Source organism: Ctenopharyngodon idella, chromosome 12, assembly GCF_019924925.1.
Source record: "Ctenopharyngodon idella isolate HZGC_01 chromosome 12, HZGC01, whole genome shotgun sequence".
Classification (NCBI taxonomy): domain Eukaryota; kingdom Metazoa; phylum Chordata; class Actinopteri; order Cypriniformes; family Xenocyprididae; genus Ctenopharyngodon; species Ctenopharyngodon idella.
The window spans coordinates 29,173,621-29,187,966 of record NC_067231.1 but is presented as its reverse complement, the minus strand read 5'-3'; the positions used below and the strand labels follow the sequence as shown (position 1 = coordinate 29,187,966).

Sequence of the window (14,346 nt, the reverse complement as noted above, 5' to 3'; positions counted from 1 at the left end):
AGTGCTAATATATATTACATTAAAAAGTAGAAACTGACATTAAATCGAAATTATGACATACTAATTCATAATTTTGACTGTCATAAGACAAAAAAAAACAACAAACAACAGTCGAAATTACAACATAGGCTACGCTAAAAATACTATAGTAATTCATAGTAAATACTATATTGTTTTTGAACCATACTATTAAAGTACTTGAACTAATTTGTTGTGGTAATTCTATAGTTGCTGTGTTAATATAACAACTAATATAAACAAATTACTATACCTAATACTGTACTAAGTTTTCTACAACTATAGGGTATATTATACACAACAATACACTTCAGTTTACTGTAGTAAAAACTACAATATTACAGTTTATCAGTTCACTCTATAGTGAATACTTCAGTTTGCTGTAGCATTCATTAAAAGTGTTGAAAATACTATAATATATATACAGTATACTACAATTTACTATAGTATGGTTTAAAAACACTATAGTATTTACTATAAATTACTATAGTATTTTTTCATGTGTGCCAATTATGACCTAAAAGTCGAAATTATAAGATAAGAGACTTAGTTTCGACGTTTTATATCATAATTATGAATTACAAAAAAAAATGTTTTTTTTCTTATGAGGTAGAAATAAGAAATAAGAGTTTCAAGCCCTATTTTGTAGCCTGTTCATGGCAGATACAGTACTGGCGAACGCGCACTGACGCTCCCCACAGACTCGCGCGCGCGCGCGAACGTCAGATGGAGCGAAACATCCTGACAGGAGCAGGGATTTTATTACAGTTCACTAAACGTCACTGGATAACTGGATTTGTACTTTTTCCCTTTGTATGTGATTAACTGAAGCAAGAAAGCGAGATGTCTTCGTCCACAGAGATGACGGCCACTACGAAGATCACTCCTGAGGTGCTCCATGAACTCCTGCAGTACTACAACCTCTCCCGGCAGGAATTTATCGACACCTACGACATTCAGCCTCTGGTTTACATCCCTGAACTCCCTGCCAGAGCCAAAACCACGTTTGTCGTCATGTACGTGATTATTTTCGTGCTGGCGCTGGTTGGAAACAGTTTGGTGGTTTATATTGTGGCGCGTAAACGCGCGATGCGAACGGCGACCAACATCTTCATCTGCTCGCTGGCGGTCAGTGATCTGCTCATCACCTTCTTCTGCATCCCGTTCACACTGCTGCAGAACATCTCATCAGAGTGGCTGGGAGGTCAGAGTCTGCTTAAAATCAATTTGATCACTTTAATTAGTCATTTATTGACATGAAGACGGTAGTTGGCAAGATACTAGGAAGTCATCAAACACTGAGAAGTGATTACATGCTGCTGTGTTCTTCATCTGAAACTATTTAAACATTTCTTGTTATTCTTCAATTTATAAGCTCATATTAATTAAAATACGTAGTGATTATATCATCTAAGCAAACACTATTGGAGCAGGTGGCGCATATAAAAACACATTTGCCTTATAAAATCATGTAAATGTCAACCTAAAATGTTGATGTTTGAGTTTATTTGTGAACTACACACAAATCAAATGTTATTATAGGTAACAATTTATAATAATTACAGTGACACACTTTAAATAATTTTTTTTTCTCATACATGCTGTTTTTTAATGATCTCATTAATTAAGAGGCTACGAGGAATATTAGTAGGTTTATGAAATCATTTATCACACTGCAGGACCATTTTAAATGAATATAAAAATGTGATTAAAATGGTGAAACATGAAAGAAGTGACCAGTCACAGCACTTGAAATATACATATTACATATATTAGTGACAGTATAACAGCATTATATATATATATATATATATATATATATATATATAATTTATAAAGTTTAACCTAAAAACTCAATGCTGAAAAATGTGCTAAATATATGTCACACACACACACACACATATATATATATATATTCATGATTAATCGATTTGACAGCACTAATATACATATATATTACATTAAAAAGTCAACACTGACAAAAAGTCTGAGATTATGACATAGGCCTAGTCGAAATTATGATTTTTATAACTATAATTACTTAGCCTATGACATTAAAAGTCGAAATTGACATTAAATCGAAATTATGACATACTAATTCAAGATTTTGACTTTGTCATAAGACATAAAACAACAAAAAGTCGAAATTATGACAGGCTACTGTCAACTATGACCTAAAAGTTGAAATTATAAGATAAGAGACTTAGTATGTCATAATTTCGTCATAATAGGCTATATATATATATCCTACAAAGTACCTTGGTACATGATATAAATATCGATTAGATAAATATAGATTTATGAATATGGCAATCATTCACGAATGTATGTTTAAAAAAATCCCAAGGTTTCACCATCGGACACCATTTCTGTCTGGTAACGCAGCAGTATTTTATAAGTGATGTTTTCCTCTGGGGTTCAATTAAAGAGACGCTTCAGGTCTAATACTAAAGTTTGAATATTAGGAACTGAGCATGAAGCAAACAGATGGCAAATATTTGCTTCCCTTATTTTTGTGGTTATCTTCACTGTATTAAAACTTCAAAAACTCTGTTTTTTAACAAATATACACACGTGTATGGAAACAAACATACTAACAACCGCAACAGAGCACTTTGGCAAGTTCAACTTTATGCAAATAAGCAACGACATGATCCGGTGACAACCAGTGAGAGCAGAGACTATTAAATTTCTGTTTTTAATACATAATAAATCACAAATGTGAAATATAGCATCTACTCCACTTTCCTATAAAACTGTCTGTAAATTATGTTGAATGTTGTATTCTACGTACTAAGCCAAGAGCTCAAAAGGTCATCAAAGCTGAATGTTAGAATGTAATGAAAAAGCTCTCCTGCATTAGTATATGTGTGAATGGACATGAATGGAGCACAGTGTCCAGTGTGACGCACCTTTAATCCTCAACACTTCAGTGTTTTGTGCTGCTCATTAGCTCTCCTTCCCTCTGGACACACGTTTTACTGCCCAGAAAATCACTTTGATGACTTTGACTGTTCATGTTGCAACTGCAAACAATATATGACTCAGTTCAGTGTTGGGTGCAATGCATTACTAAGTAATTAATTACTGTAATTTAATTACATTTGACTTTTACCCTTGAAAAAGTAAAGGGATTACTCTTAATGTTTCTGTAATTTAATGTACAGTTACTTCTGATGCAGTTGCATTAAATACTGTATAGACTAGAACAATTTTATAAAAATATAGCTGCAAGCAGCAGTTAAAGGGCCAGGCATGCCAGCATGGCTGGGAGCATCAGACCAACTGCAACAATGAGCAATTAAAGACATTTTAAGATGATTTTAATAAAAAGGGCTGAAAAATCAATGTTTTAATGGTTTATCACTTTCGACCAATAGGTGGCGCTGTGATCAAATTGATGTGGTGTGGTCAGAGTAAGGTGACAATGACACTTGCAAAGTTTGGTGTCAATATGCCAAAGCATTGCAGAAATACAGCCTCAGAGTCGTTTTGGCATCATGCCATCAAATTAGTTGAAGTGGTACATGAAAATGGTTTCGTCTATCTACACGATATCCTTAACTTTTTGCCGGCATGGTCTGAAGATGATCAGACTCGAACTTGGTGAAAATCGAACAAACAGTCTAGAAGGAGCTAGAAAAACTAAATTCTTTAAGAAAATCAAAATGGCGGACAGGAAGTTCAGCCGACTATGGCAAAATTGGTATCTATGTTCTCGGCGTGACCCAAGGAATCTATTAGAATATTTACTTTTATTACAATAGGCTAATTTAATCAAAAGTTATAATCATTTTTGGAAATTTCATTATAACTTTTGACCACACGGTCAACTTCTTTAGTACATTCAGGGCATGGTGCAGATTACACTTACCGAATTGTAATGATAAGCTAATGTGTTCGTAAAAAATAGCATTTTACGACAAAAATTCAAAATGGCTGATATGGGTATTGTTCAACTCGGCATGCTGCACCGAATCTAAAGAGACTAGTTTTGTGATTTTTGGCCAAACCGTTCAGAAGTTATAAGCAAAAAGAGCAATTTTCCATATCTCCTGACCACTAGGTGGCATTGTACCGAAACTCTGCAGGTACCCTCAGGTCATGGTTGTCATAACGCGCACCAAGTTTGGTCAGAATACGCTAAAGCATTGCGGAGATACAGCCTCATGTTCAGTTTGTTAAATTTGTTCATGTGTTATTCAAGAACGGTTTGATGAATCAGCTTGAATTCCATAACTTTTTGACGGCATTTTCGCAAAAACCGTACGAGGAGTTCGAAAATGGAATTCAAAATGGCAGAAAAATGTTCATGTCAGAAAATGACGTCATATGGTGGTTATTAGAAAGTGCAAATTGAGTGCAAATTTGGACAGTCAGTGGCGCTATAGCGATTGAGTTAGAGACTCCAAAATTTCTGTGATTAAAGGTCAGACTGTCCTCTATCTGTGTGCCAAATTTCGTAACTTTCCTGTAAGCAATTCTATGGGACTTCAAGAGCGGAATAAGAACACCACTAACGATTACAATAGGTGCTTACACACCTTCGGTGCTTGGACCCTAGCAATAATGGATTTAACATAAAAATTTAATCTCTAATGTTAAAATGTATGCTTTTAATGTAACCTTCTACCTTGAAATACTTTGGTCAGTTCAAGAATATTTTATGCAATTTTATATTATTTATTTGATGGAATTAAAAGACCAGTTTCATGTCTATCCTTGTATTGTTTGACGATACTGATATTGATATGGGATTCAGAAAGTAATTAGTAATGCAATACTTTTTAGGTAGAGTAATTATTCAGCATTATAAAGCATTCATAATAAACATATTCTGTTGTGGTTAGGGATTTTAGGTACAGAATGAGTGCTCATTTCATTGAATTTACTATCCATAAAATGTATTATAAATATCAGGCAACTGTAGATATCAGTTGAGCACTACTGTAAAGTGTCTTCAGGCTTTCACTGTGTGTGTATCTTGTTTTTTGTGTTGTACGTACAGGGGTACTAGTATGTAAGACCGTTCCTTTTGTGCAGACCACTGCCATTGTAACCGGCATCCTCACCATGACCTGTATCGCTGTCGAGAGATACCAGGGCATCGTTTATCCGCTCAAAATGAAAAGGCAGTACACACCAAAACGAGCCTACAAAATGTTAGGTAAGATCAAACACCCACACGCTCAACTCTGTTTACCTTCTTAACATGCCCGAGAAGCCCTAAAAATCAAATTTGACTCCACTTACGGTCCTGGTGTTACTGTACATGATTCACAGGTTCATGTTGTTATTCTAAAAAAAAAAAAAAAAAACTTGCTGCACTACTGAAGTGACTTTCCTTTCCAGATGACGTCACAAATCCATCTTACTTTTCAATGTCATCTCAGTAGGCTGCTCATGAGCTAGTGCCTCTGAAAGTCCTGATGAAGTAAATCCCATTAGTCACTGCAGCGTATCGAGATTTCTAAAGGATGGAGAACATCATTCTATCCACAAACCGTTGTGCTTTCTAATGTAAGGGTTTTCATTTGGAGGTCTGTGGACTGATATATAGAGAAAGTTCGAAAATTGATTAAAAGTAATGCGTTACAATATTGCGTTACTCCCCCCAAAAAGTAACTAATTGCGTTACTTTTTCTCACTTGGGTTGGGCTTCCTTTTTTTTTTTTTTTTTTTTATAACAACAAAAAAGTTATATTTTTGGCAAATATAAAGGCCTTTACACAATTAAAAAAATTTAAATAAATTTGCCTTGGGCTGAAGGAAATGCAAATTCACGTGTGTACAGTAGAGGGCGCTGCTCAAACAAACGAAGAAAGATCAACACTTACTATGGACTTTATATCTCGCAATTCTGACTATATATCTCGCAATTCTGACTTTATGTCTCGCAATTCTGACTTTGTCTCGCAATTCTGACTTTGTATCTCGCAATTCTGACTTTATATCACGCAATTCTGACTTTGTCTCGCAATTCTGACTTTGTCTCGCAATTCTGACTTTGTATCTCGCAATTCTGACTTTATATCTCGCAATTCTGACTTTGTCTCGCAATTCTGACTTTATATCTCGCAATTCTGACTTTGTCTCGCAATTCTGACTTTATGTCTCGCAATTCTGACTTTATATCTCGCAATTCTGACTTTATGTCTCGCAATTCTGACTTTATATCTCGCAATTCTGACTTTGTGTCACGCAATTCTGACTTTGTGTCACGCAATTCTGACTTTATATCTCGCAATTCTGACTTTGTGTCACGCAATTCTGACTTTGTGTCACGCAATTCTGACTTTGTGTCTCGCAATTCTGACTTTGTGTCTCGCAATTCTGACTTTGTGTCTCGCAATTCTGACTTTGTGTCTCGCAATTCTGACTTTGTGTCTCGCAATTCTGACTTTATGTCTCGCAATTCTGACTTTGTCTCGCAATTCTGACTTTATATCTCGCAATTCTGACTTTATAACTCGCAATTCTGACTTTGTATCACGCAATTCTGACTTTGTATCTCGCAATTCTGACTTTGTATCTCGCAATTGCGATTAAAAAGTCAGAATTGTGAGATAAAAAGTTGCAATTACCTTTCTTTCTTTTTTTTATTTTTTTTATTTAGAGGCGGAAACAAGCTTCCATATCTTACTACAGCAATAAAAAAGAAAAAAAAAAAAGAAACACAAATGTCATGTTTATCTAAAGTCATTTTTGCTTTTATATGGTTGAATTGGATTATCGAAGGTCAGCAGCAAAGACATTGGTTAATAAAGTGAGATTAAATACATAAAGCGAGATTAAATACATAAAACATAAAGCATCCCCCCCCTCTCTGTTGGGAAATACAGTGACAATGAAAACTAGTTTGTCATTTGCCTGTGCAAATATGAACAGTTCCCCCGAGGGCTTTTGTCGAGGTTTTTTCAGCTAGGTTTGGGTATATGCAGCGCTGCATTTCTGTTGCTTATTAACAAGACGGGCTCATGGGGAAGAATCCACTAATGATTTATATACATCTATGCAGGGCTGGTGTGGATCGCTGCGGTCATGGTTGGATCACCGATGCTGTTTGTGCAACAGTTAGAGGTGAGTGCCGTCACAAAAGCGCTGATAAAGAAACCGAGAGCAGCCACATAAACGGTTTAATTGAAATCACTGCAAGTTAATCACGGTCAACCGACAACATTTAACAAGCACAAGGTTAATTGCTTTCACATGTGAAAATCAGACACGCTGGTGCTGCATCAGTCTGTCCTTGAAATCAGTGGAGATGAAAAGTAGAAGTGCGGTTCACTTCTGAAAGGTCTCATCTCAGAAGTTCATGCGTTATTCATTGATTTATTTGAGTTCAGTCAACACGTTCCCATTTTACTCCCATAATGTTATTCATTTACAAATGAAACAGAAAAGTATCATAACAGTAGCCTAAGAGTAGAAGTTCAACAATTGCATAATAAATTCTAGATTTAAAGTTTCTGAAGTTAACCCTGTGTGGTTTGTGATTGAATTTACGCTGGTGTTATCGATTTCAGTCCTTTTGCAACTTCCACCGTTTACATGTCTTTAAACACACACTGAAACACAACTTCCAAAAGTTCAAAAAAAATTGACATTCAGAGAAGCACAAGCCGACTTTATTTAAAAGACGCACATTTCAGCAATTCCTTAACGGACAGTAGGGAGATTTTATGCATCCTACTCCAAAATAAATTGCTTACAGCTCTTTTAAATGAATACCAATTAGGTTTACTCTCTTATCTGTGTTCCTCAGGTGAAGTACGACTTCCTGTACGACCACCATCACGTGTGTTGTCAGGAGCGCTGGCATTCGCTGGTGCACCGTCAGGTTTACACCACCTTCATCATGGTGGCGCTGTTCCTGCTGCCGCTGGCTGCCATGCTCTTCCTCTACAGCCGCATCGGGATCGAGCTCTGGATCCGGAAACGTGTAGGAGACTCTTCCGTCCTCAGCACCATGAACCACAGAGAGGTCAACAAAATCTCCAGGTACTAAGTGTCAAAAGATCTCTCTTGTTCCCAACCTATTTTACTTCCATAATGTGATGCATTTACAAATGAAACAGAAAGTCAAAATGGCTTTTATTTACCGACATAAACAACTTTAGGCACATGCAATGACACATTTTACCCAAGTGCATTACAATCAAAATCTACTGGATAAAATCAAGCCTATTTTTCTGAATATTATGGTAACACTTAAGTATTCATAATGTGCATTGTAATGCATTATATATTTTAATAATCATAACCAAAATACATCTGAAATTGGTTGTCTGTCATCTGCAACAATGAATATTATAATGTATTATAACTGTGGTTACAATTATTCATGAGATCATACAGTGCATTACAAGCACTTTTATAATGCATTACAGGCTTCAAATGTTACCAATATTATTTTTAATTCAGAAGCTCATCACATTACACAAGACAAATGCATTGAATGAATACAAGTTTTTTAGTGTTGGGAAAGTTACTTTAAAAAGTAATGCGTTAAGGCCTTTGCACACTGAGTCCGATGCGGAAATAAAAAAACAAAAAACACACAAAACAATACAAAATGGAGTCTTCAAGCAGTGAGCACGATTTAGTTGTCCTATCTCTTCTTAAAAAGAGAAAAAGAAAGAGGAAATATTGGGTCCATCCAATCCCGAGATTGCACAGAGAGAAAGGAGAGTTCACCTCATCAAGGAGCTGCGGGATTATCCCGAGCGTTTCAAAGTTTACTTCAGGATGTCAGTGGCTCAGTTTGATGCTTTGCTAGCGATACTGGCACAATCTGTCTTTATATTCTGTCTCTTTGTATTCTGCACATTGTTTGTCATACAGTGCTGCTGCTTTGTGCTGCAGACGACGTGGATCAACTCGTCAGATGGCATTCTGAATTTTGGCGTTCGCGTACGGTGGCTCTGAATTATCAAAACGTCTCTCAAAATACATGCCACGGATGCGAAAAACGCAGAAAATCGAACCTGATCTGAATTTTTTTTTATGACGGACGAAAGTTTCGGAGGCAGTGTGCAAACGTGATTGACATAACGTGAGGTCGAATTTATTTTTTAACGTGCGAAAATTTCACATGCGAATTTCGGACTCAGTGTGCAAAGGCCTTTACAATTGCGTAACTCCCCCAAAAAGTAACTAATTGCGTTACTTTTTCTCACTTGGGCTGGGATTCCTTGCTCTTTTTTTTATAACAACAAAAAAAGTTATATTTTTGGCAACTATAAAGGCCCTTGCACACTAAAAGTGAAATGAATTTGCCTCGGGCTGAAGGAAATGCAAACTCACGCATGTACAGTAGAGGGCGCAGATCAAACAAACGAAGAAAAGTCCACACTTACTTCAGCAATGATAAAAAAAATAAACAAATGTGATGTTTAACTAAAGTATTTTTCAGAATCTTATTAGTATGGTTGAATTGGATCATTGAAAATCACCAGCAAAGATATTGGTTAATAAAGTGAGATTAAATACATAAAGTATATTTGTATTATTTAACATTTCAATGTTTTTATTCATATTGAGGAATACTGAATCTGTTTTTGTGCAAGTGAGAGGATTAAACGCTTGCTCACATTTATTCTAGAACTACAACAACCATTATGTTCACACACACACCTCTGCACTTACTCCCGATTTCTCAAAACATGGGGACAGAAGAGCTGTCAGTCAGTAAAAGGGAACTTGTTTGAAAAAGTAACTCAGATATTTTGTTGTGAATTTAAAAGTAATGCATTACTTTACTAGTTATTTGAAAAAAGTAATCTGCTTATGTAACTCGAGTTACTTGTAAATTGTTACCCTCTACACTGCTGGTGATATTACAGTAACGCATCTTCACTGCCGTTTATTTTTACTGTTCAAACAGGAAGAAGAAACGTGCCGTCAAAATGATGATCACCATTGTGCTGCTGTTCACCATCTGCTGGGCACCATTTCATATCGTGCACATGCTGTTTGAGTACAGTAAGTGTGTCACGGCCATTCACTCCAGCCGAATTTGTCCTGATACAATCATCTCACAGCAGCTCCATGTGAATAAACTGTAGTGGCGTGATGATTACACAGAGTACAGTACTTATCATTCAGATTCGCTGTGGCAGGTAAGTGTAATCGCAGTAACCTGTGGTTATGTGCCATTCCAGGAACTACTTCTGGGTCGCTCGTTCTTGAGGCTGAACCCACAATCAGTGGTAACAACCCAGATGATTAATCATTAGACTAGTACCACCCACAGTGCACGAGGTTAAAAAGGCCTAATGTTTCCACTTTATTTGATTGCCTGCCTCTCACTACTCCATCATAACTACGCTACACGAATGTAAGTTCAGATTTCCCTGCAAATATTCCAGTTTATGTTCTGGGTAACTAATGTAGGTGTCTTAAACCAGGCACAACCAGAAGTTTCTAGTGACAAGTAGGTTTCATTTAAAATTGGTGGTTGGTTTGGACATTATGTCTGTTAAGGACACAGTGTGAAGCTCTAACTCATCCCTTAGCTTGCAAAAATGACCAGAAAACACATTTACATTCATCCACTTAGCATTAGCATGAATATATAGAATATATAAAATATATAAAATTTCTAATAAATAAATAAATAAATAAATAAAATCCAGGTTTGCTTTGCTTCTTTGTAAGGCTACACAATTTGGCCAAAATTTTGAGATTATTTATATTTATGAATATAGCAGAAACTTTAATCTAAAAGAGCAATAAAAATAAGCAATTCATCACAGAGCCAACAATATTTGCAGAATAAAATGCCACATTTATTAGAAAGCTAGATTAGGAATTATATATCAATATGGCTATAAAATAATTATTACTAAAAAATATTTAAAAAAAAAAAAACTAAACAAAATAAGAATTATTACTATTGTAATATTTTACTGTAAAATAAGAGTATTTAAGAAAGATATTGTAATAATTTTATTTTACATTACAACTGTAAAATTACAATACTAATATGCATACTTATCTTAATTTCTTCATTTCCAAATGTTAAACCATCAAAATTTTGACAGAAAACTGCAGGGAGCAGGGATGGTTCGCCCAAAAATGAAAATTCTTTGTATGTATTCACCCTCAAGTTGTTCTAGACCTGTATGAGTTTCTTTCTTCTGATGAACACCGTTTTTTGTTTGTATTTTGAAGAATGTCGGAAACCAAACAGTGTCTGTTCCCCATTGACTTCCACTGTATTTTTTCTATCCTATGGAAGGTAATGGGGTCCATCAACTATTTGGTCAACCATATTCTCATCTTCTTTTGTGTTCAGCAGAAGAAAGAAATTCATACTAGTTTGGAACAACTTAAGGCCGAGTAAATGATAACTATTTTCATTTTTGGGTGAATTATCCCTTAAATTAAGCAATAAACATTTACAGCTTCATGTCCTGAAATCAAAATACGTGTCCATTATTCACTCAGATGACCTGGAGAAGAACTACGACGAGGTCACGGTGAACATGATCATCGCAGTGGTCCAGGCCATCGGCTTCTCCAACTCCTTCAACAACCCCATCGTCTACGCCTTCATGAACGAGAACTTCAAGAAGAACTGCGTCGCCACTCTTTCCGCTTACCTGCGGCGTCCCGGCCACCAGGGCGGCGCCGTACAGCGGCCGAACCTCAGCGTGCACTTCTCCAAACACCTCAAAACGGAGGCGTTCAGCAGCAACACCAGCGGGAACAACGGAAACCTGCAAACGCATCGGAACCGAGTGTTGTCCTCTTCACAAGGTGATCTGGAGATATCGACGGCATTCGCCGAGCAGAAAGTCACAACCGCTACATCCCAGCTACCTTCCAGCAGCTCCTGCGTGAAATAAACTCAGTATGGGCAGACGAGAACATAACTGCTATCTGTTGACATCATTCGCAGAGGATCCCAGACATTGAGGTGTTCTTGGCAACAAATGCAGCCTTAATCTCAATACTGCTGTCGGATGAGCTCGGGATGTCAAATCCATGACAGGAGACGCAAAAAGATGTCCTAGCGGTTCATGTGCAGCACAATGGAAACATTCAACAGACTGACCTCACTTGAACAAGTGCAAAGACCAGCTTTCTGTCATTGTTTACTAGCCATCATGTCGTTCCAAACACTGATGCTGTTATTTTTTTCTGTGGAACAACAAAAAGGGAATTTTTGAAGAATCTTCAGCTCTATAAAACAGTTCACGGTGATCACAACTGTCAAGCAAAAATAACAAAAGCACAGGGCCTAAAAGCACATGGTGAAGGGAAAATATATTTCCGTGCTTTCTCGGGGGAACGCAACAGTGTTATTTTAGTATCAATAGCTATGTTTCCATCTAAAGTTGCAGATTTAGCTTGTTCGCAAAATTTGAACAATTGGCGCCAAATATCACTATGAAAAGTGAAAATTGCTGAAGCCACTGTGGGTGTTTTTATTCAAAAACAATTGCTACTTTTCTAAAAGAAAAAAAAGAATTTCTACTTTTCTCAAAATGAATTCGCTACAAAAACTTTTAATAAATTTATTCAAAACGCATCGCTAATTTCCTCAAATAGAATTGCTACTTTTAAAAGAAAATTACTACTTTTAAAAAGAATCACTACATTTAAAAAAAAATTGCTACATATTTAAAACACATTGATACATTTATTCAAAAAGAATTGCTACTTTCCTCAAAAAGAATCGTTACTTTTAAAAGAGAATCGGTACTTTTTAAAAAAAATTGCTACATTTGCTACAAAAAAATACATGTATTCAAAAACAATCTACATTCATTCACAAACGATCGACACATTTAAAACGCGTCGATACATTCAAAAACAATCAATACATTTATTCAAAAACATTAGATAGAAAAGCAATAAGCACTGTCATGTTATCTTGCGTTCGGAGGCGGATGCTGTTTGGGAACACTGCCGTGTAAGACAGCTCTGGGAAGGAAATTAAACTGAACCACTATGATGACAGACTTTGGCATTGAATGAACATTACAACAAGATTGTCCGCTGGTTAGTCCAGTTATGCCGCCACATCGTGCAAAGTCACATGACTTTTTGATGCACAATGAGGAATTTATTCGGTAAATGTGTTTCCATTGTAATTTATGTGCATATATTCTTACTGTATAAAAAAAAAATCCGACTCAATGTAGCAAAGTTTTTTTTATGCGCATTTTAACGTTTCCATCCAACATTTTTTATGCAATATCCCAAAATGTGCATAAAAATAGGTGAGTGGGAAAATGGCTTGATTTATGTATAAGTTTTTATTTTTGTATTTTATGTTTTCATTTAATTTTAGGTAAAAGTTTAGTAATTTTTGCTATTTTTTTTTTAGTGATTTTTGTTATTTATAATGTAATTTGTTTTAAATTTTTATTTATTCATTTTGTTTTAGTTATTTTAGTACATCAAGTCAAACTAAAGGAGAAATGTTGCTTTGGTAACTAGATAAAATAGATTTTTGAGTGCAAAATGCATTTAAATATATATATTTTTGACATGAGGGTGAGTAAACAATGACAGAATGTTAATTTTTCTCTTTATGTATAATGCATTATAAAGTTTTTCATAATGCACACTGTAATGCATTATATCTTTTCATAAATAATCATAGCCAAAGTTAAAATGCATTATAGTATTTGCAGATTTGGTTGTTTGTCATGTGTTTTAATGCATTTTACTTTCTAAAGGTGTAACAGTTGAGTATTATAAAGTATTAAAACTGTGGTTACAATTATTCATGAGATCATACAATGCAAGGTGCATTATAATTCATAATGCATTAAAAACACCTTTATAATGTCTTCATAACGGTAAGCACATGGTAACAGCGCAACATGTAATTTAAGTCTTCAGCAACAGACTGACAGGAGAAGACGGTGTAAATACGGCAGCTCTCATCTTTAAACGCATCAAAGAATCGATTTATTAGTGTGTACTTTATATATTCACTTTGCTCAGATATTATATAAAGAAATTATTCTTTTAGAATGAAACCATTTGCAATGAACAGCCGGGACTGTTAAATTATTCTCGCTAATGACAATGATCTAACGAGTTTCATTTGGAAACATCTGTGCAATCGACAGGGTGAAAATGTACTTGTTAAAAGGTGGCGAATTGAGCATCTGTAGTAGATTCATGCTCGATTACAGATGCATTTTAAGGGCACTTACATGCTCTGATGGAGAGGAAGACGCTAGATCCGTTTTGAGAGCGCAGAAAGAGACGGTCAGGAATACATTGACATCTGAAAAACCTTTCACATGACGGAGCATCACATTTGTAAACCCGTCCCTCTGTGTTTGCGATGGATCTGAGAGG

General features: G+C 35.7%; 1 protein-coding gene across 1 annotated transcript; it reads left to right on the top strand.

Moving 5' to 3' along the window:
* The first annotated feature begins 661 nt into the window (after window positions 1–661).
* Window positions 662–13,759, top strand: qrfprb (pyroglutamylated RFamide peptide receptor b). Its single transcript, XM_051915022.1, has 6 exons — window positions 662–1,222; window positions 5,027–5,185; window positions 7,037–7,098; window positions 7,784–8,019; window positions 9,905–10,002; window positions 11,470–13,759. The coding sequence occupies exons 1-6, from the start codon at window positions 862–864 to the stop codon at window positions 11,868–11,870; spliced, it is 1,317 nt and encodes a 438-aa protein (XP_051770982.1). The 5' UTR covers window positions 662–861; the 3' UTR covers window positions 11,871–13,759.
* Window positions 13,760–14,346: the final 587 nt, after the last annotated feature.

Coding starts and splice junctions, on each gene's coding strand:
- qrfprb (XM_051915022.1), top strand. CDS start 862: ATGTCTTCGTCCACAGAGATGACGGCCACTACGAAGATCACTCCTGAG. Junction 8,020..9,904: donor GAGGTCAACAAAATCTCCAG/GTACTAAGTGTC, acceptor CTGTTCAAACAG/GAAGAAGAAACGTGCCGTCA. Junction 10,003..11,469: donor GCACATGCTGTTTGAGTACA/GTAAGTGTGTCA, acceptor TTATTCACTCAG/ATGACCTGGAGAAGAACTAC.